The sequence below is a fragment of the Pelodiscus sinensis genome, chromosome 3, assembly GCF_049634645.1.
Source record: "Pelodiscus sinensis isolate JC-2024 chromosome 3, ASM4963464v1, whole genome shotgun sequence".
In the NCBI taxonomy this organism is placed as follows: domain Eukaryota; kingdom Metazoa; phylum Chordata; order Testudines; family Trionychidae; genus Pelodiscus; species Pelodiscus sinensis.
In genome coordinates, this window is record NC_134713.1 from 50,985,528 (window position 1) to 51,012,911 (window position 27,384).

Here is a 27,384-nt window from a genome sequence, read left to right on the forward strand (position 1 = left end):
AGAGCAAACACATTCCCTGGATGCAGCCAAGTTTTTCCAGGATACCTCTGGTATTCCAGAAAACCCCTGCAGTCTAGACGTATCCATACTGTCAAGGGGAACGAAGGAAGGAAGGATCAGAGTTATTGGTCTGCAGTCTACTCTCCCCACTTTTCTCTTCCATTATGTCACCTGCATAAGCTCTCCATAATTGAATATAAGTCAGCAGTGGCAATCTATACTGGGAGAAAAGCTGAAAAGAGTATAAACAAAGGGGGACTGTACGACAACTTTTCTCAGCATGTCTTCCAATTTGCTGTAAACTTGGCATAAAGAGATCAATACTGGGTAATATGCTATAGATCTGAGATGGAATATGATGCTTCCATGATATTGAAGGTGTCTCAGACCACGGGGAGTTGGATTTAAAGTACTTGCTGACCTGAATCCCTGCCTGTAAATAGTAGTTCTGAATATCATGAATAACTTAGCTGGACACTCTGTAATGAGAAACAAAACTAGAAATGTTTTCCAAATGCAAAACAAAAAAACTGTTTGACTTCTGGAAATAGCTGGTCCTATCTGAGTAATAAATGAGCATTGATCTCACATCCAGTTTGTGGAGCAAAGTTGTCCATTATCTATCTTCATGTCTCTATCGCTATCTTTACCTTAGTGTGTGTCTTTCTGAGTCCATTTGTTCAAGAACTCCTCCTAAACTCTACGAGCTAGGGCCACCAAATTTAGTATGCAGATTCCTCTTCTCCTAACTTAAAGGACAACTGAAAGCCCCAGGAAAAGGACAGTTTTCTATAACATGCAAAGGGAGGGGCTGCAGTTCAGAGGGGTAGGATATAAGAGTGGCCACTGGGGGGCAGTGAGCCCACAACGGAGAGCTATCCTGCAGAGTGTTTACTGGGGGCAGTCGTACCACCAAGGGAGTAGACAGCAGGGCTGGGGCTCTGCCATTTTGCCTGCCAGAAAACTGGATAAGTAGCCCCCCTTCCCCAAACCATTTCCTTCCCTCCTGACCCTTGGCCGCAGAGCCAGGGTTGGGGGAGAGAAAAGGCCTCTGGCAGCTGGGGAGGTTGGTGGTGGGGTCTTGTAGAAAAAAGGCTTGTAGAGCCTGGAGGCCTTGGAGGAGGAAAAAAATGTCGCTGCTGGCTGAGGGGACAGAAAACGCCCTGCTGGCCAGTGCTGAATGAGATCCCTGCCCCTCCTTATCCCAACCCTCACTCTGGCACTACCCAACCACCACCGCCTGCACTCCCCGCATCACCAAACCCTGCCGTGAGTCCTGCACCCCCTACACTGCCAGCACCTTGTCCTGAAGGAACCAGGCAACACCAGGTAATTCCTCTAGTATTTTATAAGGGTCTGGAGAAGACTCTGACAGAGATTCTCTGACAGAGAGGGTGATTAGTCTGGATTCATACCAGGGTTGGCTCTTAAGAGATATAAGTGAGGCCAAAGAACCACCATATAGCACCAAATCACAGTTTAACCGTTCATGGGGCAAAAAGAACACTTTAAGGGGGTCATCTACACATGCACGTTGACACAGTTACTTGCCTACTAACGGAGCATGTACCCCATAACCATAGCAAGTGACCACAGATCCCATGCTGGACATTGGTTATATGCTGTGCGCAGGCATATGCTCATGTCCATACTACTTTTTTGGGGTGTGCGACATTAGTGCTACGATTCCAGACGTGATATCCCAGAGTTCTGTGCAAAGGGAGACATTCTGGGAATCACCTTGTTTTGCTTTGCTGCTACTGGCTTGGATGTGTATAGCATAATGAGTGGGGCTCTTCATGAGTGGGGCAAGTGTAAGAAGGTCTTACTGAATTCCTTTGTCAGTGGATGGGATTAATTATCATGCACACCTCATTCACAGGGAAGTGATATGCATAAATAGCTTCCAAGTGAAATTTGTGGGATTATGAGCACTAGTTGAATCTCATCAGTGAAAGTTTCATAAGTGCTCCAAGATGGATGCTTTAAAATGAGGGTTTAGAACTTGATGAGAAGCTCGAATAGACAAAAAAGAAAAAGCTTCTGCTGTAAAAAATAAACTTTCTTCCTGTAAAAATGTATGGGACTGCAAGAATTTTGCAGTGAGGCTTTCTGAGTTCAAACTGCATGAACAAATCTGGGACAGAAGATGAAGAGTGATAGATAAAATGAGAAAAGCAAGAGCCCGGATATTAGAAAACCAGAATAATTTAGCAGACCACAGTGAGCACTGTGACTGTGCTATCATCCTGGTAACCCAAAAATTTGGCTGACCCTATTGTAATTACCAATTGGTAATACCTCAGTACTGAAATTAATAGATGACACTGAAAATGTTTGTCTCCCAGCTGGAACCATGATACTGTCTGTGAGATGCCCTTTATGAGAAGTGGAGGTAAGCAACCTGCAGGCTGAAAGCACAAACCAGCCGAAAAGAAGCAGAGAAAGAATTAGGGCATTCAAAGTCACTGTGAGAAATGTAATCCTTCTGTACAGGGAGTATGATGTAGTGACCTATCAAGTTGTTTAGAGAAAGAAAATATTCAGAGTAAAGCCCCTTATCCGGCTGAAAAAAAGGAACACATTCTCTTATTCGCCTTTCAACTAGGAGGCCACTTTACTGCTTCCATGACTGGGACGCAGAATATTTGGGGCTGAGAGCATGTACTCACGGCAATAGCTGTTACCTGCTATCCTAGGATCCAGCACTTTATGGGTGTGTCTAAGCTACACCCCTCTGTTGGTGGAGGGATGTAAATGAAACACTTCGAAAGTGAAAATGAAGTGAGGATTTAAATATCCCACACTTCATTTGCATAATTGCTTCATGGTGCTGTTTCGAACAAACACCATTTCGAAACTGAAACCGTGGTTTAGAAGCTGTTTTTTCAATAACAGGGTGCTTTTTCAAAAGATCCTGTACTCCTCAAGATCCTGTACTCCTCAAAAAATAAGGAGTAGAGGATCTTTCAAAAAAGCTCCCCATTGTAGAAAAAAACATGTCTAAACCACAGTTTCAGTTTTGAAATGGCACTTGTTCAAAACAGTTCCATGACATGATTATGCAAAGGAAGCATAGGATATTTAAATCCCTGCTTCATTTTCGCTTTCAAAGTTCTTCCTTTACATCCCTCTGCTGACAGAGGGGTGTAGTTTATACATAGCCTATGGTAATGGACCACTTGAGGAGAAATTTGATCCCCAAAACAGAAATTGGGGTTGCTTTGGGGTTTTTAGCATCCGTTTAGAACTGTCATTTTCTAGAAAAGAAAAGAGATGGTGTTAAAGCTGTACCTGCAATTGGAACATACTTGCTGCTGATGTCCTTTCAGCTATCACATTCTCTCTGCTTGCAAAGGCCATGGTTTTGTTATAGCTATTTCAACTGACTCTAAGAGCGTTGGACAGTAGCAATGGCCTTGCCTTTGCATCCTCCATCTTACATACTGAAATGTCCTTCCTGCTTATTAAATATGGACTCTCATGAGTAATCCAGGATCTTGCCCTGTCCATCCTATTATACGTCTCTTTACAACCATGGTCCCCAACCCGGTGACCGCGGGCGCCATGGCGCCAGCCGGGCCCTTTACATGCGCCCGCGGAGCAATCTGGGCTGGCCCCGCCCCTGGGCATGCGGCAGGTGCAGCCCCGGGCGCATGGCCGGCCCCGGCTGCGCCGCGTGTGCCGGTGCCGACCCTGACCCCGGGGGCGCCGCGCGTGCCCTTGCTGGCCCCGGCCCCGGCCCCGGCCCCGGCCCCGGCCCCGGCCCCCGGCCCCGGCCCCGGCCCCGGCCCCGGCCCCGGCCCCGGCCCCGGCCCCGGCCCCGGCCCCGCGGAACCTGGGCAGCCACTGCCCAGGATCGCGGCACATGCTTGGCCCCGCCCCCAGTCACGTGGCCTGTGAGCGGCCCCGCCCCCATATGTGCAGCACGTGAGCAGCCCCGCCCCCAGGCACCAGGCAGCCCCAAAACGTTGGGGACCACTGCTTTACAACATCAACACCAATACTCTCAAATGAGATGAAGTGTGGTATATGAATATTGGCACATACTTCACTAAAATTAAGCCATTTTACACTTCACCCTGAAAAGCAAGCTGCTTGAATTTTGCAAAAATCTAAGTTTGTCTGTAAAACTTCCAAAGAGGACAATTTTATATCTGTTATTTTAAAGCTTATTGAGCATTGTACTGAAACAGAATTGTCATACCTACATTAACCCTGCCTTTAACATCTTCAGAAATATGATCTAATTTCCTTACTAGATTGACATCAAAAGTGCTATAAACCAACAAAAGCCACGAAAGGAAGGTTTAAAATGCAAGGGTTCTTTCAAGCATGTTTATTGAACCATTATTGTTCATAATTCTGGAAGAGAATCCAGAAAGTCTGAAGCTTATAATTCTCTGCAGTTTATAGTTCTCAGAACCTTAAGATAGTAATAGTTTCATTTTTAAAAAATACAGCATGCCTTATACTTCCAGTACATTTTTCATCCTTTAAATCTGATAAAGTGATTTTTGCATTTTTTAAAAAGAGCATTTCCTGAGAGGCAATATCAGACTCTGAAAGATTGTCAAAAATGTGAGGGAATGTTACTCCAGAATTTATTATGTTACTCTGCCATGTCTTAGTAAGTTTTTTACAGTAGTGTATAGAGGTTGTGACTGAGTTGGAGCACCATTATGCATATATATTAAGAGATGCTATTTTCCCTGATGAATTTAAAGTGAAAATAGGAAAGGCAAAAATGGTGGTGTTGTTCCCATTTTAGAGATGTGTAACTGACAGACTTTCCCAGGGTAATACATGTATATCCCGAGCCCCACTCCAATGTCTTAAACACAAGGCAATATTTTCTCTTTATAGTTTGCTGTGTGCCAGTTGAAAGCTTCAGAAGTTCATATTTATGTCAGAAAATTATTAGCATCTACCTTTCTTTTAATACAAGTATAAATTTGGGACAAACCCTGCAGTCCATACTCAGTCAAAATTTCACTAGCAGTGATTAGTTACTTTGACTAAAGAAAATAGGATTTGCCCTGATATGAATTATTTATATGTGGAATAATTGATTACACTAAGAGTAATAAGTTTTGGGTTTTGTGGGGGTTTTGTTTTCATTTTTTTTTCAGGGTAGATAATATTCTATGTTACATATGCAGTTTTTTCTCTGAAACCTTCTACATTGACAAAAACATCTTTGAGGAGCAAATCTGTGCTCCAGCAAACATTTCTCAGTTTTTAAAAAGGTTATCTAGACTGCAGTGCTATTTTGGGATTCTGGAAGTATCCCGAAATAGTTATACTGCATCTTTTGAGAATTCCACTTATTTTGCAATAGATTTAGAAATAATGGGCGGGCTATTCCGGCGTCCCTGAAACCTCATTTCATGAGGGTTAAGGGATGTTTCGGAGTAGCGGTTATTTCAAAATTAGATCGAAATAAGCTATGCAATTTACCTAATGCTAATTGCATAGCATATTTCGAGGTAACAGTGCAGTGTAGATGCACCCAAAAAGATTGACAGGAAGGAAAATTAAAGTTTTCTGGTATGACTTCAAAATATGTGAGCCAGATATTACAGGAATACAATCAATTTGTGTTTCTGTCATTTTGTTTACTGTGTATTTCTCTATATGTTCTTTATTTTAATAAGAATTTATATTGTGAAAATGCTTCCTGCCAAGTAATTTACCACTATTAGGGGGAAGAAATCCTACACAACACTTTGTAAAGGTATTATGTCCTTCTATTGACATTTTTAAAGGAACTCTGAAATTAAATGCAAGGCTAAGGTTTTTTTTATCTGGGAAAAAAAGGACAGGCTTGTTTTGCAGTTGTGTATAAATGACACTGTAGATGATGTACCATTAGCAAAAGCTGCTGGAAGGATAGTCATAACCCAGATACTGTAGGTGTTGACTTGTAACTATGGAATAAGAGTGGTTGGATGTAAGTGTTCTGAAAAATAATCCAGACCCTTGTTAAGTGAATGACATTAGGTTTTAGTTTATTATATGGAACTCCAGAGAGCTTATAGTCATGTTGCATATTAATATTATCAGATTAATACTAATTGAGGACAGTTTACAACTTTTCTGTTGCAATATTGTCCCCAATTAACTTACAGGACAAAATATAGGCATGTATTTTATAGAAATTAGAATTAGAATGTCAGGATTTTTGAAAACATCGTATGTGCTTTAATGCATAAAAGGAAATGAAAGCACAGACATCCAGGATTTAACATGTGCATTACTTTAGTTCATCATAATCTTAATGCCTCTGGTATGCTTATATGGCCACGATGTTACTCTTTGTCTTCCTGAAAATCCATCTGTCTATTTGGCCACTCAGTGTAATAATGTTGTTGTTATAGCTCTATTAGGATTGATTTTTTGAGCTCACATAGTTTTGGAAAGCTAAATTTAAGAATTAATGGTAATACATTGAGATTTTGATCACTGGCTATCCTTTGTAATCGTTGGTGCTGGAAGTAGGGGTGCTGAGGGTGCAGTTGCACTCCCTGCCTTGAAGTAGTTTCCACCACAGGTTTTATAGTTTGGTTCAGTGACTCTCAGTATTCCCACAATACAAAATGTTCCAGCATCCGATTGTAATTGTTAGTCATATAGGTTTCATGATATGCCTTTACCCTGTGATTTATTTTGAAGTAGCAGAATAAAAAAGAGTGTTTTGTTCTTTATGTAATAATTTTATATGGACCAGGTTTACAGTATCTTTTATTGCCCGATGATATTTTCTGGTATATATAGTGGGCACAGCACTCACTGATGTCAGAGGGAATTGTGCTATTTGCTTCTATGGAAGTACCTTAGTTGTTTTAAACAGGAGCAGTTGTGTTCCAATTCAGCAATGTGATTCAGTCTGAGTTTAGGTCACAAGCAGTCTACAATGTAACCTCAAATGTCAACCTCTTTTTCTCTAAGCTTTTCATTTCACATACATCATGGTGGCAACTAAAGGCTTCCATGGTTCTCACATGGATGTTATGAGAGTCAAAAGAATTTTTTTCAATGTAGCATGGCAAACTCATTTAAAAATAAAGAATATACATGGTTGCATAATTTTAAAGCTTCATTCCTTTCTCATTTACCTGGAATGTCTCTGCTGAAATCAGTGGAGTTACACTAGTGGAAAACAAGTGTGAAATCAGAATTGCTTCTAGGGAATATTCAGATAAGGTAAAGCTACAAGATTGGACTCATTAATAAAGTAACTTTTCTAGTGTCTCTTAAATCTCACAGATATTTTAAGTTTTTTTAGCTTCTCAATGGCTAATATATATTGACAATCCTTTGGTGTTTTATTGCTTTGAATAACTTGAATTTTTAAAAGTAACAGATAACTACTTAAAAAGTTTCTAAACAAATACCATTTATACCTATATTGCTGAGTTGATACACAATTAAAGTTAATGATTTTTCACATCTTTGAATTAATAACATTAACGTATGCATCAATTTCTTTACTGGACTCTTGAAATGGATGTAAATTTTTGTTGGCAATTAGGGGATTAAAAAAATCAACTGAACCAGGCATTTGAGAGAAATAGTAAAGATAAAAATGAACCTTGAAGAAGCAACAGAACTACAGTAGTAATATGTGCAATATATTAAAGGAATGTAATTTGTTTTATGTAAGGAACTTAGAAAATCAGAGTGGTCAAAAACCAAATCGAATTACAATATAGAAGTAAAGTTAAGTAATTGAAGTTATTGAAAAATATAAGGCAAACTAAAAAAAAAAAAATCAAGGGGTGTATCATTTCCATTCTTACCTGTAGTTTATATATTTCAGTCGTGATATAGCAAAATACTTGAAAACCTGGATAATATTAACTCTTCCATAATCTCCATGCTTAAGTATTGTTGAACTGGTGCCTTAATTAGTAAACTCATTTGGAGAAGAATTTTTCTTTTTATTAGAGGTATGCTAGATAGATATATAATAATAACAGTAATAAAAAATTCTAAATCCACATCAAATTAAGTTCTTGTGTGGCTAACATCTGTTGTTTTAGCAGGGTAATCTGATTATATTTAAAAATGTAATAAAGATTTATATGATTTATATTTATAGTATTGATGTGGTTTTGTTTCTGGAGAATTATACATATTGCATTTAATACTCTAGGTTCTACTGTATATAGAATGCCATACTAAAATAAAGCATTAAATGATGGATTATAATTTACTTCCAAGGGAGAGTCAAATTTACTTATGAGAGTCAAAATGTCAAGTTTAATTAAGGGCTACAATAACAGAGCAGAACGAGTGCTAGATGAGTTCAGAGCACTTTTCAGATGACAAATGAGTGACATGCATAAAAACAATAACAAAAAATAATTGCTAAGGTTATGTTGCTTAAACCCGACTAAAAAAATGTCAGGCCATGTATGCCAAAAGCTTCCCGAGGTGTTATATTCTGTAAGAGTTAAATGAAAAATCAAATAAAGCAGGAAGCTTTAATCTGCCCCCTGGAGTTCAGATTTATAGTCAAGATTTGTCTGCATGAAGGGAAAAAACATTTAAAAATGGCAATTAGGTTTGTTTGTTTGTTTGTTTGTTTGTTTGTATTGCCACATTCACTCTGTTCAGCATAGTGAAATAGTAGTGTTCAATAACTAAGTAACCACTGCAGTGGTTTTTGCAATGTTCTGTGAGCAAAGTAAAGATGTAAGAGACCTTGCTCTATTCTATATTTAAATCGCTTCTATAAAAACTGTCTGTGTATTTCTGAACAGGATTCATCCTGTTCTACCTTATCCAAGTCTCTGTGGGAAATGTGCTATATTGAGGTGTGATGTTTGGGTTGAAGGTCAAGCTAATAGAATATGACAACCCTGTGAAGGAGAAATGATTGTCCCTAAGTATTCAGCATGAGCTTTTCTTTGCTCCCTGCAGGGCATCTGTACCACGACCACCGCATTTTTACACTTCTTCTTCTTAGCTTCATTCTGTTGGGTTTTGACAGAAGCGTGGCAGTCATATATGGCTGTTACTGGAAAAATTAGGACACGGCTTATAAGGAAACGCTTTTTGTGCCTTGGATGGGGTAAGTCCATAAAAATTATGTTGTTAGAATCATTACAATTAAATGTTATGTATTGACACTGGTGGGTGTATTGGTATTTATTTGAATAATCCTGACAGATTATCAATAGCATATTTATTAAACAGAAAACCAGTATAAGATGATTTCCCTTTTTATTGCAAGCACCCATATAATTTTATTCTCTTGATCTGGCTCAAGTTAGAATTGATGAATATTCCAGTGTTAAAGTACTCTATTAGACTATGATGCTTTAGCTTCATTTTACTAGCTTTTCTGCAAAGTAGTGTAATACAGACTAAAGGCCCTCACTGAAAAGCCACTGAATCTCTGTATTATTAGCTCACTTTAAACTATTTCAAATACACTGGTAACTTAGCAACACGAAAGTGATGCATACTGGGCTGAAAACCCAGCTCTTCCCTTGTGCTTGGGAAAAAAACAAAAGCTGCAACAGAAGCAGTGCTTTGTTAAATGATTCATTCCATCTAAAATTGATCATTTTAGATGAAAGTAGTTCACTCTCATCATTTCATACCCAATAGCACACCGGTATTTAGCTGAGCCTTAATAACAATTGCTGTTTTTTTCCAGGTTTACCAGCATTAGTCGTGGCAATATCGATAGGCTTTACCAAGACAAAAGGCTATGGAACACCTCACTAGTAAGTCAGTCTGTGGTGATAAATCATGTTTTTGATTAACAAAAGTGATTAGAGATTATACATTAGAGATTATACAATACAGTCTAAGGGCCCATTGTGTGTCCATTCATAGGCAGGACACTGCTAGAAACCAAATGTCCCTATACAATGAATGAAAAGAGAATCAGAGTCCAGTGTTGGACTCAGAGCTGTGAACTTCTTAGTACATTCAATGCCCAGTGAGCTCTGATGGTGCAAACTGTCTCAGGGGATGCTGAGTGCTTTGCAGGATGAAGCCCATTGTTAGTAGACTGAATTTAGCCCGCTGAGATTACTCATGTGGGAGTAGTTACTTCAGCTGAATACATGTTTCCTGCTTCCTGCTGAGATGCTTGGGACTTTTAAAAAGAGACAATATCAGAGTATTAAGAGAAATAAATCACTAAGGAATAGCCTTAAATACAATGATATACTGGTATTTGTGTGTCTGACAGCTCCTCTCCAAACATTCATAAGAACAAAACTAGCTCCCAAAAGGACATGCATATGGACCACTGGAGTCAGGACCTGGCTTCCAAAACATGTTTAGAAAAACATTTTCCTTTTGTTTGACCAATCCAGCATCAGACCTGGTGTGGGGCACAGGCAGGTCTTTGAAAGCTACTCAAAATGTCCACTTAATGCCCTAGTCTATAGACGAGGGTGAGAGGCGATTTCCATTTCACACTAAGGATGTTAACTAATGAGTAATTTACTAGTAGAGTAGTCGATGAAATTTGCATAGACTACTTGACTAGTCAATAGGCACTAGTCAATAGCCCCCACTGGGGGCTCTTGTACATTTCAAAGGAGGAATGAGGAACTCTGCATGAAACCTAGGGCCACAAGGTTACTTACCCTTTGAAATGCACAAGACGGGATTCCCTAGCTGACCCCGGACTCCGCCTGGCATTTTCACCGAACCTGGGGTCAGCTGGGGAGTCCCCAGCTGATCCTGGGTTCTGTGGAAATGCCACATGGTGCCACGGGTCAGCTGGGGATGGATCCCGGGCTGTACTCAGCATTTCCACAGAACCCAGGATCAGCTGGGAAGTTCCCAGCTGATCCTGGGCTCCACTTGGCATTTCAAAGTGGCAACACCACATGGAGCCTGGGATCAGCTGATAGACGAAGTGGGGGAAGAGGGGAATCGACTAGTCGACTCAACTATCCAATAAGCATTTGCTTATCCTTAACATCCCTATTTCACAAGGGGCATCGGGATCTGTAGGGCTCATTCTGGAACTCAACAATGATAGGCAGTGTCTCCTTACCCTTAGCCCTGTGTAGCTAAAGCAGTACAGTTGTAATTCTGTCCTATCCCACCAAAATTATGGTTGATACGGTAACGTTGTGGGTTCTTTAGCTATCCTGTATTAAGAAATCTGGGAGCCCTGTTTGCCACTAGTGTTGGCAACAGGAACAAGACTTGTTGCCAGCTATTCCTAGGTTGTAGGCTGCCATTTCCAGCAGACCTTTTCCAGACTGAAAGAGCCATGAATAGAAACAGGGGAGTTAGTCCTGGTCCCCCATGAAGATATCTTTTGGTAAGAGGGAGGTCCTAGAACCTGTCAGGGAGGAAACTGATTAGGAGAAGGAATTAAGAAACACCTCTGGGTAGGTAGGAGGAAGCTAGACTGAGCAGCTGAGACCCATGGAACAATACAAGCGGCTTGGTTAGACCGGGCACTCACGTTCATTTCAGGTGAAGCTAACTTTCTGCCTGAATTTTTCACATAGCTCTAGTTCTCAGCAACCTGAATTATTTCTATTACACATCTGAAATGAAAAACTCCATTATTTATTTTTGTTATTTCAAAAGCAAGGGATTTCCAAATTATATTTATCCCTTGATCCTCAATATATTGAAGAACTGGATAGTTCAGATAACTCTATGTATTCATTTTAATTCTTTAATAGTCATAGTTAAGATTGTAAAAGGATTTCCATTGGGGGAATAGGTCCTGCTTGCATAGGTCTTCCTTGCATTAGCTGAGAGGTTCATGGAACAGAGAACAGAGAGGATGCAGAAAATTGCATGACCCTGATTTGGTCTCCCCAGTGTATACATATGTACCCCAAAGTTAAGGACAAACCAGCTGATAACTCCTTGAAACCTGCTTGCCTTCTCTTCTTGTGCCCACGGTAACTGCCAGTGAATGTGTCTATTAGAAGCAGCTTAGATTCATGTGACTGCAAGCACAGGCAGCAATGTAGCACCCAGCTAAGTTTTAAAAATATGTGAACTGCGCCCATGAAGTTGTGAGTGCATGCTTCCCACACCAAACAGTATACAATCTCCAACTATGTGCGGAAACAAGGAAAGAAAACCACAAGAGAACAAAAAATTTTTGAAAGAAAGAAATCTGGTGGCAACTGTTCCAGGACATGAGGGAAACGGAGTTCTTTTTAATAGTGAAAGATCAATCAGTTGAGAGATTTTGAAAATTTTACCCTAAGGCTTAGGGTCTAAACTAAAGCCCAGTGAAGTCAATGGAAACATTCTCATAAAAGTCTGCTTTTGGGTCATACCTTTGATGTGACCACCTAACAAATACAATTGTGATTCCTTGCATGGGGATAGGAGAGCCAGTGCAGGTGGTTGACAATAATTTGAGAGTAGATTTCTATTGCAATTTAAGTGTACGCTGGTCATAAAAGCCAGGGAATACTTCAGAGCTTTTAATGAGAACTTTGTGGACAACTTTCAACTGTTCCATAAGCCAGAAAAAATTACACACCCCTTTTTTTAAAAGACCCATGAAAAGGTAACCATACAATGTTATCTGAGATATTTCATCATTGTTTTTTGGTAGAGGGTAAGTACAGGCAGTCCCCGACTTACATGGTTCCGACTTATGTCGGATCCACACTTACGAACGGGGCTTTCTCGCCCCGGAGCTCGCAGGCAGCGGGACCGCCCAGAGCGCAGCGGTCCCGCCACCTCGACCTCCGAGGCGAGAAAAGCTGCTCCGGGTGCCCCTGGTCTGCTGGGGACCGTCTCCAGCAGACCAGGGACACCTGGAGCAAAGCCGGGGAGATGGAGGTGTCCCACGCCTCTGAGGCTTTGCTCTGGCAAAGTCTCAGAGGCGCAGGACTCCGCCTCTGCTGCGGCTTTGCTCCCGGTGTCCCTGGTCTGCTGGAGACGGTCCCCAGCAGACCAGAGGCACCGGGAGCAAAGCCGCAGCAGCGGCGGGTTCCCGTGCCTCCCCGGCTTTGCCAGAGCAAAGCCTCAGAGGGACCCCTCCACCTCCCCGGCTTTGCTCCGGGTGTCCCTGGTCTGCTGGGGACCATCTCCAGCAGACCAGGGACACCGGGAACAAAGCCGGGGAGGCGGCGGAGTCCTGCGCCTCTGAGACTTTGCTCTGGCAAAGCCTCTGAGGCGCAGCACCCCGCCACCGCTGCACTCCCCGTGTCCCTGGTCTGCTGGGGGGGGGGCGCAGCTAGTGCGCCCCCTCCCCAGCAGACCAGGCTTTTGTTGTGGACCCTGGGGTAGAGCACCTGGGGTGCTGCCGGGTTGGTCCTGCAGGGACCTACCTGGCAGCCCAGCTGTTCTGTCCCAGGCTTGAGATTCAGCTGCTGTTGAAACTGATCAGTGGCTGATTCCAGGAAGCTGGGGGCAGAGCAATTCTGCCTCCAGCTTCCTGTAGTCAGTCCCTGGTCCGTTTCAGCAGCAGCGGCTGAATCTGGAGCCAGTTCCGACTTACATACAAATTCAACTTAAGAACAAACCTATAGTCCCTGTCTTGTACGTAACCCTGCCTGTATTGGTAAATATTGACATTTTACATCACTATATGTCTATATCAGAAATGGATCCATCTGGCTAAGTTCAGTTTTGTTTTTACTGTGGGAAACAATTACATTTAATGATGTTTTTACCTTTTACCTTCAGCCATAAAAGAAAAGTAACATTAAGATGTGTTTGTATTTATTTAGTTTTCAAATGAAAATAAATATAGGGGTAGAGGATAAAGATACCTTTATGTGAATTTATTTGTGAGAGAGATCCAGATAAATGCATTTACTTGCATATATCTCATATACATATGTATGTGTGATCGCACACTCAAACATGCATTTCCAAGAATGTATAATCTCTAAACAGACATACACAGCTGCATTTATTTCGTAAGTGAAGCTGCTGATAGTGTTTCTATATCTAAGCTCAGCACTGGAGTGTCTTAAATGTTTAGGACTCAATTTTGCAAGCCCTATGAATCTGGAAATCTGTATGAAAGTGCCATACAGAAAGGCCTTGTGTTATTGGACCTGTAATAGGCTATAGCATGTGAGACATGAACAATCTTCAGATATCTAGTATTAGTTTTTTAATGTTTTTAATATTTGAGAGACACCAATTGGTCCTTAGTGCTTATCTAACATATAATAACTTTTTTAATGTCTGTGAAATGCATACGACCTTATCCTATTAATTACCAAATTATCCAGTGAAGATTTATGAAGAATGATAGTTTTTAATTTAGCTTATTCAACAATGTCATAGGCATTTGACCTTAATGAGCATTTAACTATAAGTCCAACATTTTAAAATAAAGAGATTTTGAATTGCCTGAGAGGACATAAGTTTTTGGAAAAAAAATCTTAATAGGTGGAAATTATCTTTTTTTGTCATTCAGTTAACTGAAAAATGTCTAAATAGAATTCTACAAAACCTTACAGAAATATTTAACTGTGGACTCAAAATATGCAAAAGGAATTTCAGTGTAAGTGTAACTTGTTTGAAAAGTTACAGAAATATAAAAATGGGACCTAATAATGAACTCATTTATCAACTGCGTACAGCATCAGCAGCATAACTTCACTTCTTTTTCTATGCTTACACAGCTCTCCATGTAGGATTGAACCCTATGTCAAGTGAATAGTTACTATATATATTTCTTCACATTACACTTCCATGGTATAAAAGATATTATTAATTTGTGTTAGTTCTTTTCCTCTAATGTTCTTTCCAGCTGCTGGCTATCTCTTGAAGGAGGACTACTCTATGCATTTGTTGGACCTGCGGCTGCTGTTGTCTTGGTAAACATACTATTTTTAGAATTTTCCTTAGAAATGGTGTAACACTCTGCATGAATTAAAGTGGTTAACTATGTAGTGGTATTAATTTTACTGTCAATATCCCGAGAAAAATGGTCTAAGATTCCCTCAATGTATTGCATATGCTATTTTTCTGATTCAGTTTATTTTATTATATATTTTACACCTAAACTTCATCTGTTATCATTTTCACAAAGCCATGTGAACATCAAGCATAACCAAAGATATTTCTGTATGTATTGCACAAATGTCTCATCATATAAATTGTTATTAGTACATATATATTATGTGTGGTGTAATCTGTACACCTTCAAAAGAAATTCTCTAGGAGCAACAACAGAATTTGGCAAGAGATCAAAATTTGGCAAGGTCTTCCCACACCTCAGAATTTGCTGCATAGCAGGGCCCCCAACCATCAGGGTCTGATTTATCCTGGGCCCCAGATCCCTCTTGCTCTGGCCCTCATTCCACAGCCTTGAAAATGTGTCTAGGTACCTGAGAAATCCTATATTTTTATCTAATAATATGAAGTTCTCCATAAATTCATTGGTAATAAAACATATGTCAATGTTTGTTAAAATGTTCCAAGATCAGGGTTTATTGATCCTGTACTGTTGACGAGGGTTCTACATTGGTCAGTTCCAGAATATTAAGAAGACTTAGAGCTTACTTGCTCTACCACTTACATCGATGTAAATTATGATGCTCAGGGGTGTGAAAAAGTATTCTGCCTCTAAGGCTGTGTCTAGACTTCAGGGTTTTTTTTTTAAAAAAGTAGCCGCTTTTTTGAAAAAACTTCACTTTCGTCCAGACTACAGCCGCGTTCTTTTGAAATTAAATCGAAAGAAAGCGGCTTTTCTTTCGACGGCGGTACTCCTCATTTCACAAGTGCTCTTTCGAAAAAAGGCGTTCTTGAAAGCAAAAAGGGCTTTTTCGAAAGAGCGCATCCAGACTGCCTTGGTGCTCTCTTTCGAAAAAGCGGCTCACTTTTTCGAAAGAAGAGGTTGCACTCTAGACGCTTTCTTTCGAAAGAGGCTTTTTCGAAAGATTCTTTCAAAAAAGCCTCTTTCGAAAGAGGCTTGTAGTCTAGATGTACCTTAATTGTGGTGGAGTAATTGTGTTGTCAGGAATGTGCTTTCCCTTTGGCATAGCATGCGTTCACCAGATGCACTACAGGGTTACAGCTGCATCAGTGCAGCTGTGCCAGTATAGCACAATAGTATAGATGAGACCTCAGAGTTTGCTGTAAGGTTTTGTATGCATATTGGAAACTGAGCTGCATTTATGAAAAACCTGAATCATGCCACACAGTGGGCAATTGCATGCAAAGATACCTTTTGAAAATTTGATTTAGAAATTCCTTCTTCAGACTCTGAATGCTAATTTCAGGAGCCAAGGCCCTTCGTACATATAGCTCTGGTATTTTATGTAATTATTTACCAACCTTGTCCTATAGCACATACACTTTACCCAGAATAGGCTAGAAAGAATAGGGTAATTCACCTGACAAGGAACATGCCAATCAGTAATTCTTCATCCTCTCCATGTAGCCATAATGTATGAGGTAATATAGGAATTTAAATTTAGAAGCCTTCCATCACACCAACCCTCACACCAAACACTCCCTCTCCCCCCATATACACTCTATGGAGATTGTAGATTTTTGAAACTTTATGAATGTAAATTTTCCTCCTAATTTTGCTCTCTTGAAGTGCATTGACTCTATCCTCAACCCACTGTACATTTATTTGTTACGAAGCTGTTCCACACAAAGATCTAACAAAGCAAAATAAAGTAACATTATTAGTTTATCTTGTAGATTGTATCATGATTGAGCCCATTAGCATGAGATTGTCTCTAAGCAGAAATCTTTGGAGAAAAGCCTATTCTCACTTAGGCTATGTCTAGACTGCAGGCTTCTTTCGAAAGAAGCTCTTTCGAAAGCAACTTTCGAAAGAGCCTCTTTCGAAAGATCGCGTCTAGACTGCAGGCGGATCTTTCGAAAGAGAAAGATGCCGCGAGTCTGGATGCTCTCTTTCGAAGACGGCCTATTTACATTGAAGAACGCCTTCTTTCGAAAGAGGAACTTTCGAAAGGAGGCGTTCTTCCTCGTAAATTGAGGTTTACCGCCATCGAAAGAAAAGCCGCGTTCTTTCGAAATAATTTCGAAAGAACGTGGCTTGAGTCTGGACGCAGGGGAAGTTTTTTCAGGAAAAGGCTACTTTTCCCGAAAAAACCCCTGAGTCTGGACACGGCCTCACAGACAACCCCCCCCCCCCAACCTGAAACAAATTATTTCCGGTAACCATGCTACACAACCGCATCATAAGCCTCCAAGAACCCCTGCAATTAGCAGTGGTGCCAACTCTGCCCTCATATCTATACAAGCAAATTCATCACTGGAGCCAACAACATAAGCTACCAAATCAAGAGATCGTTCAGCTTTACATCCAGTAATTTGATCTATGCCATCCATGGTACACCCACATCTTGAATGCTGCATACAGATGTGGTCTCCTCATCTCAAAAAAGATATACTGGCATTAGAAAAGGTTCAGAGAAGGGCAACGAAAATGATTAGGGGTTTGGAATGGGTCCCATATGAGGAGAGATTAAAGAGACTGGGGCTTTTCAGCTTTGAAAAGAAGAGATTAAGGGGGGGATATCGTAGAGGTATATAAAATCATGAGTGGTATAGAGAAAGTGATTAAGGAAAAATTATTTACTTGTTCCCATAATATAAGAACTAGGGGCCACCAAATGAAATTTATGGGCAGCAGGTTAAAAACAAATAAAAGGAAGTTCTTCTTCACACCGTGCATAGTCAACCTGTGGAACTCCTTGCCTGAGAAGATTGTGAAGGCTAGGACTATAACAGGGTTTAAAAGAGACCTAGATAAATTCATGGAGTTTAAGTCCATTAATGGCTATTAGTCAGTATAGGTAAGGAATGGTGTCTCTAGCTTCTGTTTGTCAGAGAGTGGAGATGGATTGTAGGAGAGATCGCTTGATCATTACTTGTTTGATTCACTCCCTCTGGGGCACCTGGCATTGGCCACTGTCAGCAGACAAGGTACTGGGGTGGATGGACCTTTGGTCTGACCCAGTATGGCCGTTCTTATGTTCTTAAATGCCAGCAATGCCCCACTGCTATATATATTGGACAAACTGGACAGTCCCTACAAGAAAGGATCAATGGATACAAATCAGATATAGGTAAAGGGAACATACATAAACCTGTTGGACAGCACTTCAATCTACCTAATCACTCTTTAAAAGATCTCCGGGTGGCAGTCTTGTCAGAAACAAATTCTATGAGTCAAATAAACAAAGAAGTGTTGAAATGATACCACTTACATGTTTTGTTAGTCTATAAAGTGCTACCAGACCAGTTTTTGTTCTTTAAGTTTATCCTGTACAGACTAATTCAGCTACCCCCTGAAGCTTTTCATAGAACATAAAATCATAGAACCATAGAGCTGGAAGAGACCTCAGAAGGTCATCAAGTCCAGTCCCCTGCTCTAGGCAGGACCAATCCCAACTAAATCAACCAGGCCAGGGCTTTGTCAAGCCGAGACTAAAACAGCTCTAGGGATGGAGACTCCACTACTTCCTTAGGTAACCCATTCCAGTGCTTCACTACCCTACTAGTGAAATAGTTTTTCCTAATATCCAACCTGGACCTCTCCCACCACAACTTGAGACCATTGATCCTTGTTTTGCCATTTGTCACTACTGAAAACAGCCTCTCTCCATCCTCTTTGGAACCTCCCTTCTGGAAGTTGAAGGCTGCTATCAAATCCCCCCTCACTCTTTACTTCTGCAGACTAAACAGACCCAACTCCCTCAGCCTCTCCTCATAAGTCATATGCTCCAGCCCCCTAATCATTTTGGTTGCCGTCCGCTGGACCCTCTCCAATGCATCCACATCCTTTTTGGTAGTGGGGGGCCCAGAACTGGACACAATACTCCAGATGTGGCCTCACCAAAGCTGAATAAAGGGGAATAATGACATCTCTGGATCTGCTGCCAATGCTCCTCTTAATGGAACCTAATATGCCATTAGCCTTTTTGGCTACAAGGGCACACTGTTGACTCATATCCAGCTTCTCATCCACTGTAACTCCCAGGTCCTTTTCTGCAGAACTACTACTTAACCGGTTGGTCCCCAGCTTGTAACTATGCTTGGGATTCTTCCGTCCCAAGTGCAGGACTCTGCACTTGTCCTTGTTGAACCTCATCAGATTTCTTGTGGCCCAATCCTCCAATTTCTCTAAGTCACTCTGGACCCTATCTCTGCCCTCAAGTGTATCTACCTCTCCCCCTAGCTTAGTATCATCTGCAAACTTCTTGAGGGTGCAATCCATCCACTCATCCAGGTCATTAATAAAGATATTGAACAAAACCGGTCCTAAAACCGAACCTTGGGGCACTCCGCTAGAAACCGACTGCCATCCTGACATCAAGCCGTTGATCACTACCTGCTGGGCCCAGCCTTCTAGCCATCTTTCTATCCATCTTACTGTCCATTTATCCAATCCACATTCCTTTAACTTGCTGGCAAGAATATTGTGGGAGACCGTATCAAAAGCCTCGCTAAAATCAAAGTATATCACATCCACTGACTTTCCCACGTCCACAGAGACAGTTACCTCATCATAGAAGCTAATCAGATTGGTCAGGCATGACTTGCCCTTTGTGAATCCATGCTGACTATTCCTAATCACTTTTCCTCTCTTCCAAGTGCCTCAAAATGGATTCCTTAAGGATCCTTTCCATGATTTTTCCAGGAACCGAGGTAAGACTGACTGGCCTATAGTTCTCTGGATCATCCTTCTTCCCTTTTTTGAAGATGGGCACTACATTTGCCTTTTTCCAATCATCTGGGATTTCTCCCGATCTCCACGACTTTTCAAAGATAATGGCCAAAGGTTCCTCAATGACATTTGCCAACTCCCTCAGTACCCTCGGATGCAATACGTTTGGACCCATGGATTTGTGTACGTTTAGCTTTTCTAAATAGACTCATAGACTCATAGACTTTAAGGTCAGAAGGGACCATTATGATCATCTAGTCTGACCCCCTGCACAGTGCAGGCCACAGAATCTCACCCACCCCTCCCAAAATAATCCTCTCACTTATATCTCAGATATTGAAGCCTTCAAATACTTTGAAGACCACAAGATGCAGAGAATCCTCTAGCTGTGATCTGTATACCCCATGCTACAGAGGAAGGCGAAAAACCTCCAGGGCCTCTGCCAATCTACCCTGGAGGAAAATTCCTTCCCGACCCCAAATATGGCGATCAGCTAAACCCTGAGCATGTGGGCAAGACTCATCAGCCAGACACCCAGAAAGTTCTCTATAGTAACTCCTATCATCCCACCATTGACCTAGTCCCACTGATAATGAATGGACAATGACAATTAGTTACCAAGATCATGTTATCTCATCAAACCATCCCCTTCATAAACCCATCAGTTTAATCTTGAAACCAGATAGATCTTTTGCCCCCACTACTTCCCTTGGAAGGCCGTTCCAGAACTTCACTCCTCTAATGGTTAGAAACCTTCGTCTAATCTCAAACCTAAACTTCCTACTAGCCAGCTTATATCATTTGTTCTTGTGTCCACATTGGTATTAAGCTTAAATAATTCCTCTCCCTCCCTGATATTTATCCCTCTAATATATTTAAAAAGTGCAATCATGTCCCCTCTCAGCCTTCTTTTGGTTAAGGTAAACAAGCCAAGCTCCTTGAGTCTCCTTTCATAAGACAGGTTTTCCATTCCTCGGATCATCCTAGTGGCCCTTCTTTGTACCTGTTCCAGTTTGAATTCATCCTTCTTAAACATGGGAGACCAGAACTGCACACAGTATTCCAAATGGGGTCTCACCAATGCCTTGTATAATGGCACTAACACCTCCTTATCCCTTCTGGAAATAAATCACCTAATACATCCCAATAGTTCCTAACCTGTTCTTTACCCACCACAGGCTGTCCATCTTCATCCCATCTTGCGTCATTTAGCACAGAAGTCCAGGAGCCGACCTTGTCCGTGAATACAGAGGCAAAGAAAGCATTGAATACTTCAGCTTTCCCCACATCATCTGTCACTAGGTTACCTCCTTCATCCAATAGGGGCCGCACACCCTCTCTGATCACCTTCTTCTTGTTAACATGCCTGTAGAAACCTTGCTATCCTTCACAACCTTAGCCAGTCGCAATTCCATTTGTGCTTTTGCCTTCCTGATAACCCCCCGACATTCTCGAGCTATATATTTAAACCCCTCCCTGGTCATTTGTCCAAGTTTCCACTTTTTGTAAGCTTCCTTTTTGTGCTTAAGTTCACCAAGGATTTCCCCTGCAAGCCAGTCCGGTCTCTTACCATGTTTGCCTCTCTTGCTACACGTCGGGATGGTTTCTTTCTGTGCCTTCAACAAGGCTTCTTTAAAATACTGCCAAAATACTTTTGTTTATCTTACAAGTCTTTTATCAATGTAATACAATATTTCTTCCAAATTTCCTCATCTAATATTATGCCAAGTATCCTGAAATATAATGCCTTGACAGAAAGCCCGGCTGTTATTTACAAGTTGCAAGGGGTTTAGGATAGAGTGAGAATTAGACTCAGTCACCTGAATATCCCCAGCATTAATTCTAGTTTTCAAACCATCCTGCTGAGTTTCAATGCCACAAATAATCTCATCCTCCTAAACTTCTGTTCTTATGCTTCTTTCATTACAATCCATAAAAGAAACAACATTTTCTTAGGATCTCTGGCAAAACAATACCTTCCCTTTCTACATACTGACCCTCTAGAGAAGTATAGGCTAATCTACCCCAGAAAATACAGTTTTTGCTGAAGCCAAAATGTTCCACAAATTAAGATGGTGAGTCCTCTTAAACAAATGATTTAATGGCATCAAATAAAATGGCATCATTAACAGTACTTGTCCCTCTTCTACACCAATGATTTTTAGGGCCATCTATTATTATCAGCTAATAATAACCTATTTCTGAAACCAATTTCGTTGCTATCTACTAAATACTCTAGCATCTTACTCTGACTCCTTGTAATAATTTCAGCAAGGAGTTTACAGTGTTTTGATCTGATTCTTCTCACCCTTACATCACTTTTAGACCAGGGTACTTCTATGGACTTCATCTGACTTAGTCCTGATTTGCATTGGCATAAATCAAAAGGAATATCTGTAATTATCAGAGAGAGAGGTATATAGCTACAAATATTACTGGCATGTTAATGTTTGCAACTTCCACAGAGCATGTCTCATCTTCATATAGAATCAAGCCAAGGAACCTTCTGTACAGCTCACAGTCCAAGCTAAGGATGTTTATAAAAAGCTAATAATAATTTCCACATGGAGCTGTGTATTCTCTGTATAACCAGCAAACTTTATTCAGAGATGTCTGACATTCAACAAACATGGTCTGCTCTCTCACTAGTTAGCAGGTATGGAGGAAGCTTTTTCATCTAGCCATTTAGAAGAAAAATCTCCTCTGAAAAAATGTAAAAACTGAAATAAATTTAAACTAAGAAAGGCCTAAAATAATTGGGCGGTGGGCAGAATATACTGGCAAATGATCAGTGTTTAATGTAGTTTTCAAAAGTCCATTTTAAAAACATTTCCAAACTAATTTTTTTTCTCAGGTCCATTTAAAGGCTAAATTAAAAGCATAGTATTCTACATAGAGTAAGTATTAAGGACCAAATACTGACTTTAGAACTACATGGCTATTTGAGCCAACTACTCAGCTGGTATAAACCTTTATAACTCTGTTAATTTATGGATTGATATCAGTTGATACCAGATTTAGTCCATAAAATAGTGCAAGCAAACTATCCTATAGATAGCTAACCCAAATCACATTTTGGCATAGGAATAGGCTTGGAAAGCTTAGATATTTGTAATTAAATGTCAATTTCACTTTACATACACAAATCAATAAGTAAATATTTCCAGATAGGCAAAGAAAAATGCTGCTTGAGAACTGATTAAAGTTTTATTTAAGGATATTTACTTTGTATATTTTTGACATGTGATATTAACAATTTGCATTTTAAGTTATAAAGCTTTAATTTTTTGAATCTCAAGGTCTACTGTCTACAGACACCAATTTCTCACTTGTGGAAATTTTGGTTAATAAAAATAAAAAATACTTAAAAATAAACATTGCTATTATCCATATATTTTTTTTAAAAATCACATTCTTTCAATCCTACATATGAGAAAGCTGGGAATGAAGAAGATAGTTGTCAATCTGTGAAAACAAAACCAACAAATGAAAACCATAAATTCTGATTTTGCATTAGGGAGAAAACCTTGCAGCAAAAATTCATAGTTGGGACTCAAAGCAAGATATATTTAAAATAACCAGATAAGATTATCTTCATTCTATGTTTATACCATATCTAGTGGAATGGGATTCTGATTCATGACTGGGGCTCCTACTTGCTATAGCAATACAAATAATACACAATCATTTTTAGTCTTGCACACAGAAGTCAAATAAAATATTCTATCCCTTACATGGAACAAATTACATTGTTACAACTAAAGTTTATGTTTAATTGATTATTAGAATTACAACTACCTACTTGCTTATTAACAGGCAGACAAATACGTGGCCAGATACAGGACATAAGTCAGGCTTTAATTAATACAGCTGTTGATTTATATATTTGTTCTATCTTTTAGAGAATTTGCCCAGGAAGCCAGAATTTAGCGCTAAAATTAAGTACACTTTGTGCATCCTGAGACTTGTGCAGTACATAGTCTCTGACCAAATTTTTCAAAAATCATCCTACAACTATAGTCTAAGTTTGGAATTCAATCAGGTTGGCAAATGTAAAAGAGACCATTTTCTGTAATAATGTGTGTAGGCATTTTCCTTCGAAAGATCAAATGTTTGTTTCTATTTGACAGGTCAACATGGTGATTGGCATTTTGGTATTTAATAAACTTGTTTCCAGAGATGGGATCCTAGATAAAAAGCTCAAACACAGAGCGGGGTAAGCAGCAATTGGGATATTTTAAAGCGTATTGCAAATGTATCATATATATTTTCAATTACAGATATTCACCAAAAAATGCATTTGATTGTGCTTTGAACTTTTTCTCAATGTAACAGTGTGTCTAACAGATTTCATTCATTGCAAAAGTTGCAGTTGCATTACCCTGATGGAAAGTGACTGAGCAAACTGAAAATAAAACACAAGTACAACAGTATTAAGTTAATAAGAATGAGGATTAAGCCTTTACAAAACTGAGCAGGGATTTCATACATTTTTATTCCTGAAATCAGGAATATAATTGTATAAAATGTGTGTGCAGACAAAGCCAAAATCTTTCTTTCTTTCTTTTATACCAGTATAACATCACTGAAGCCAATAGGAGAGATAGGAGGAGAATTTAGCTCTGTTTGTATAGATACATGTATATGTGTTTGTGTTCTGAAATAAGCATAACAGAATTTGAATGTAAATTACACATATTTCAAAAAGCAAAAAATGTAAATAGAAAAGTTTTCTGTTTTTGTATCCATGATTTCCTTTCATTAATTTACTTATAATTTTATATTGAAATTCTGAGTTTCTAATGATAAAAGAGGGAGGAACTGCATCTTAGGTCCTAATAAAAGGTAGCAATAATTTTGCTGTTGAGTTCAGTAGGTACAGGTGGGTTGCAAGATCTGTAGCAGTGGATATGAATGGAGTCCATATAAGAGAGAAACATTTAAAAAATGTATCTTAGCTTTCTGAATGTATGACGTGTCTTTTAATGCTTCATGTAATGATAAGCAATCAGTATATTTTTACTTCTGCACTTGTCGTATTCTTTTCTTCTGCACCATTTGTAGGAGGCTACCCCAAAATTGTCATTGCTAATGATGTTGGTTCTCAATTTTACATGCATAGTTTACAGCTGTTCATAAACTTTTCTTAAAACCTTACTTTGAATTATCTGATCATTCCTCTTAGCATTGTTCCTAATGTTTGATTGATTGATTATATGTGAATATTGATGTCATATACTGTTTGGTATGCTTACATTGCCATTTAGTGTTAGTTTAATGAAGTGTATTAAAACCTTCTTTGGTTTTCACTTCTTAGTGCTCTGTGCCAAAAACAGCCACCACCATCACCCAAATCCCTTTTTGTTCTTTTTTCTTTTCCTTCTTATTAAAATTTTTTTTCTTAATTCTACCCTTTTCTACAACTTTCTATCTTTCTTTATAATGCTGCAGTATATTCTTCGTGTTTTGATTAAATGTGCCATATTATAAAATAAGACACACTATTTCAGCACCAGTGTGTATTTTCTTAATACTTAAAATCAAAGAAGTTTTGACTATGTAGATCTATAGCACATATTTCTATACTTTTTAAAGGATAGAAGAAGTCATGTTAAACTGCAGAATAGCTTTTTAGCTTCTCAACTATACACTGTTTAAATCTAGTTGATTATAGTTTTCTGATTAACCACATACTATGTTTTCTGAACGTTTGTATCTCAGCAAATCAAACAAATGTTATTTTTAAAGCTAAATTGGAAAAAGCACATGAAATATGTTGTCAGTAAGAATCCTGCAGTGCCAGGAGGATGGACTAAGTTCTAGATGCCTTAATAAAGATGAAAACAATCTATCTTCAGCATTGCTTGCTGAAATGATGCAGACTCAGATTTTTGAGTCGTACTCTGAGGCAGTGGAAATTGTGTAGCCTCCTCCCTCCTCATCAAAAAAGTATGGTCACTCGTTAGTTAAGTCTTCCTACCAGCCACATCTACCATCTAGGCACATGAAATGCTCCATAGTAAAAACATTTAAATGGGACTAAAGCATTTACAGATGCAAAATAGAGGAGCTCCAAAGACTTTGATCTTAGTAAAACACCGTGTCAAGACTGGCAAGTTTTTCCGCAAAAGCAAACGCTTTTGCGGAAAAACTTGCCAACTGTTTACACTGGCTGCTTGAATTTCCGCAAGCACACTGACTTCCTACAGTCTGAAATCAGTGCTTCTTGCGGCAATACTATGCTCTCCCATTCGGGCAAAAGTCCTTTTGTGCAAAGCTTTTGCGCAAAAGGGCCAGTGTAGACAGCTCAGATTTTATTTGTGCAAAAAAGCCCCGATCACAAAAATGGCGATCAGGGCTTTTTTGTGCAAAAGCACGTCTAGACTGGCACGGACGCTTTTCCACAAAAAGTGCTTTTGTGGAAAAGTGTCCGTGACAATCTAGATGCTTTTTTCCACAAATGCTTTTAACGGAAAACTTTCCCATTAAAAGCATTTGCGGAAAATCATGCCAGTCTAGACGTAGCCATGGTGACTCTTCAGGTGAAAATAAGAGGCTAGATCATGAACTACTATGAATTAACATATGATGAAAAGTCAGGGGAGCTATGCCAATATACCTTAGCTGAGGATCTACCCCCAAAATATTTGATTATAAAAGACCTGTTCGAAAAGTCCTATCATAGGTTTGGGGAAAGACATTCCATTCTTTTGTAATAAACATACAGGTATTCTGACGTTATCTGAGGGATAGCTTTATCCCTATAAATCTTCAGATGTGTTTTGCATATTGCAGTGATAATAAGACTCTTCATGGGAGTAAGTGATGCAGTATCAAGGCCAACATGTATTTCTTTCTGTCTCCACCAATTATTGGCTACACCCTTAGATAGTGAAAATCATTTTCGCTGCAGCTGATTTCATTTTACATAAGCCAAGAATCTGGCCCTTTGTTTCTGTGCCTTATGCATAAAAGCAGAAGCAAGCATTTATCTGTGATGGTAAATGACAGGTTGAAGAGTGAGAGTTCAGTTCGATGAAATATTCAGACTTATTTTCCCCAAATGTTCTTCTTCTTCATTACAATGAATGGGGGGAGGGGATTTGAGGAGAATTGATTGGTTTTGTTGTTTTTTCCCAGTTATCAATGGGGTAAAATACTTTTCTATCTATTGTAATAAATTTCTTGGTATGATATGGAAATCACTGGTTCTGGTGGCAGGTGAGAAATAAGATATCAAATAAGTTGTTTATTTAATCAAAATGTCAGAATGTGAATGTATGTTGTACAAATATAAAAAAATTCAAATACCAGCTTTTATATTTCAACTCTGATGAGTTTTGTAATACAGCTGTGAATACAAAATGCTTTAAGCTTAATGCTTGTGTACTGTGTTTTATTGGAGTAGAATAACATATCATCCCTTTTTAGTCACAAGTAATATTTCTTTTCATCAAATACCATACATTTCAACCTCTGTATTCAGACCTTTATACAATGGGAACAAGCAAACTGCTGTCTACAGCTTTTAGCCAGCACACTCAAACTGTTTTACTAAGACAGTAACTTACTGTACAACAAGCCCTTCTTGTCTGAATGACTTGAGCACATTTCGGAAGTCTCTTCCTTTATTAATGTTCATATAATAATAAATATTTTATTTTCCACATTTGTATGTCCTGTACTCATTCTTGAGTAAGTGAGCATTGATGCATTAGTGTTGTAAATGGTCTGAATAGAGGGATTTC

The 27,384-nt window shown here is 39.5% G+C and overlaps 1 protein-coding gene across 4 annotated transcripts in view; it reads left to right on the plus strand.

Moving 5' to 3' along the window:
- The window catches only part of ADGRB3 (adhesion G protein-coupled receptor B3), a 632,976-nt gene that overhangs the window by 567,395 nt on the left and 38,197 nt on the right, over positions 1 to 27,384 (plus strand). For all 4 annotated transcript variants that reach the window (XM_075923697.1, XM_075923698.1, XM_014575580.3 and 1 more), the window contains 4 exons: positions 8,929 to 9,079; positions 9,671 to 9,740; positions 14,735 to 14,801; positions 23,767 to 23,852. In XM_075923697.1, the coding sequence (XP_075779812.1) occupies positions 8,929 to 9,079; positions 9,671 to 9,740; positions 14,735 to 14,801; positions 23,767 to 23,852 (374 nt within the window). The remainder of the gene's footprint in view (positions 1 to 8,928; positions 9,080 to 9,670; positions 9,741 to 14,734; positions 14,802 to 23,766; positions 23,853 to 27,384) is intronic.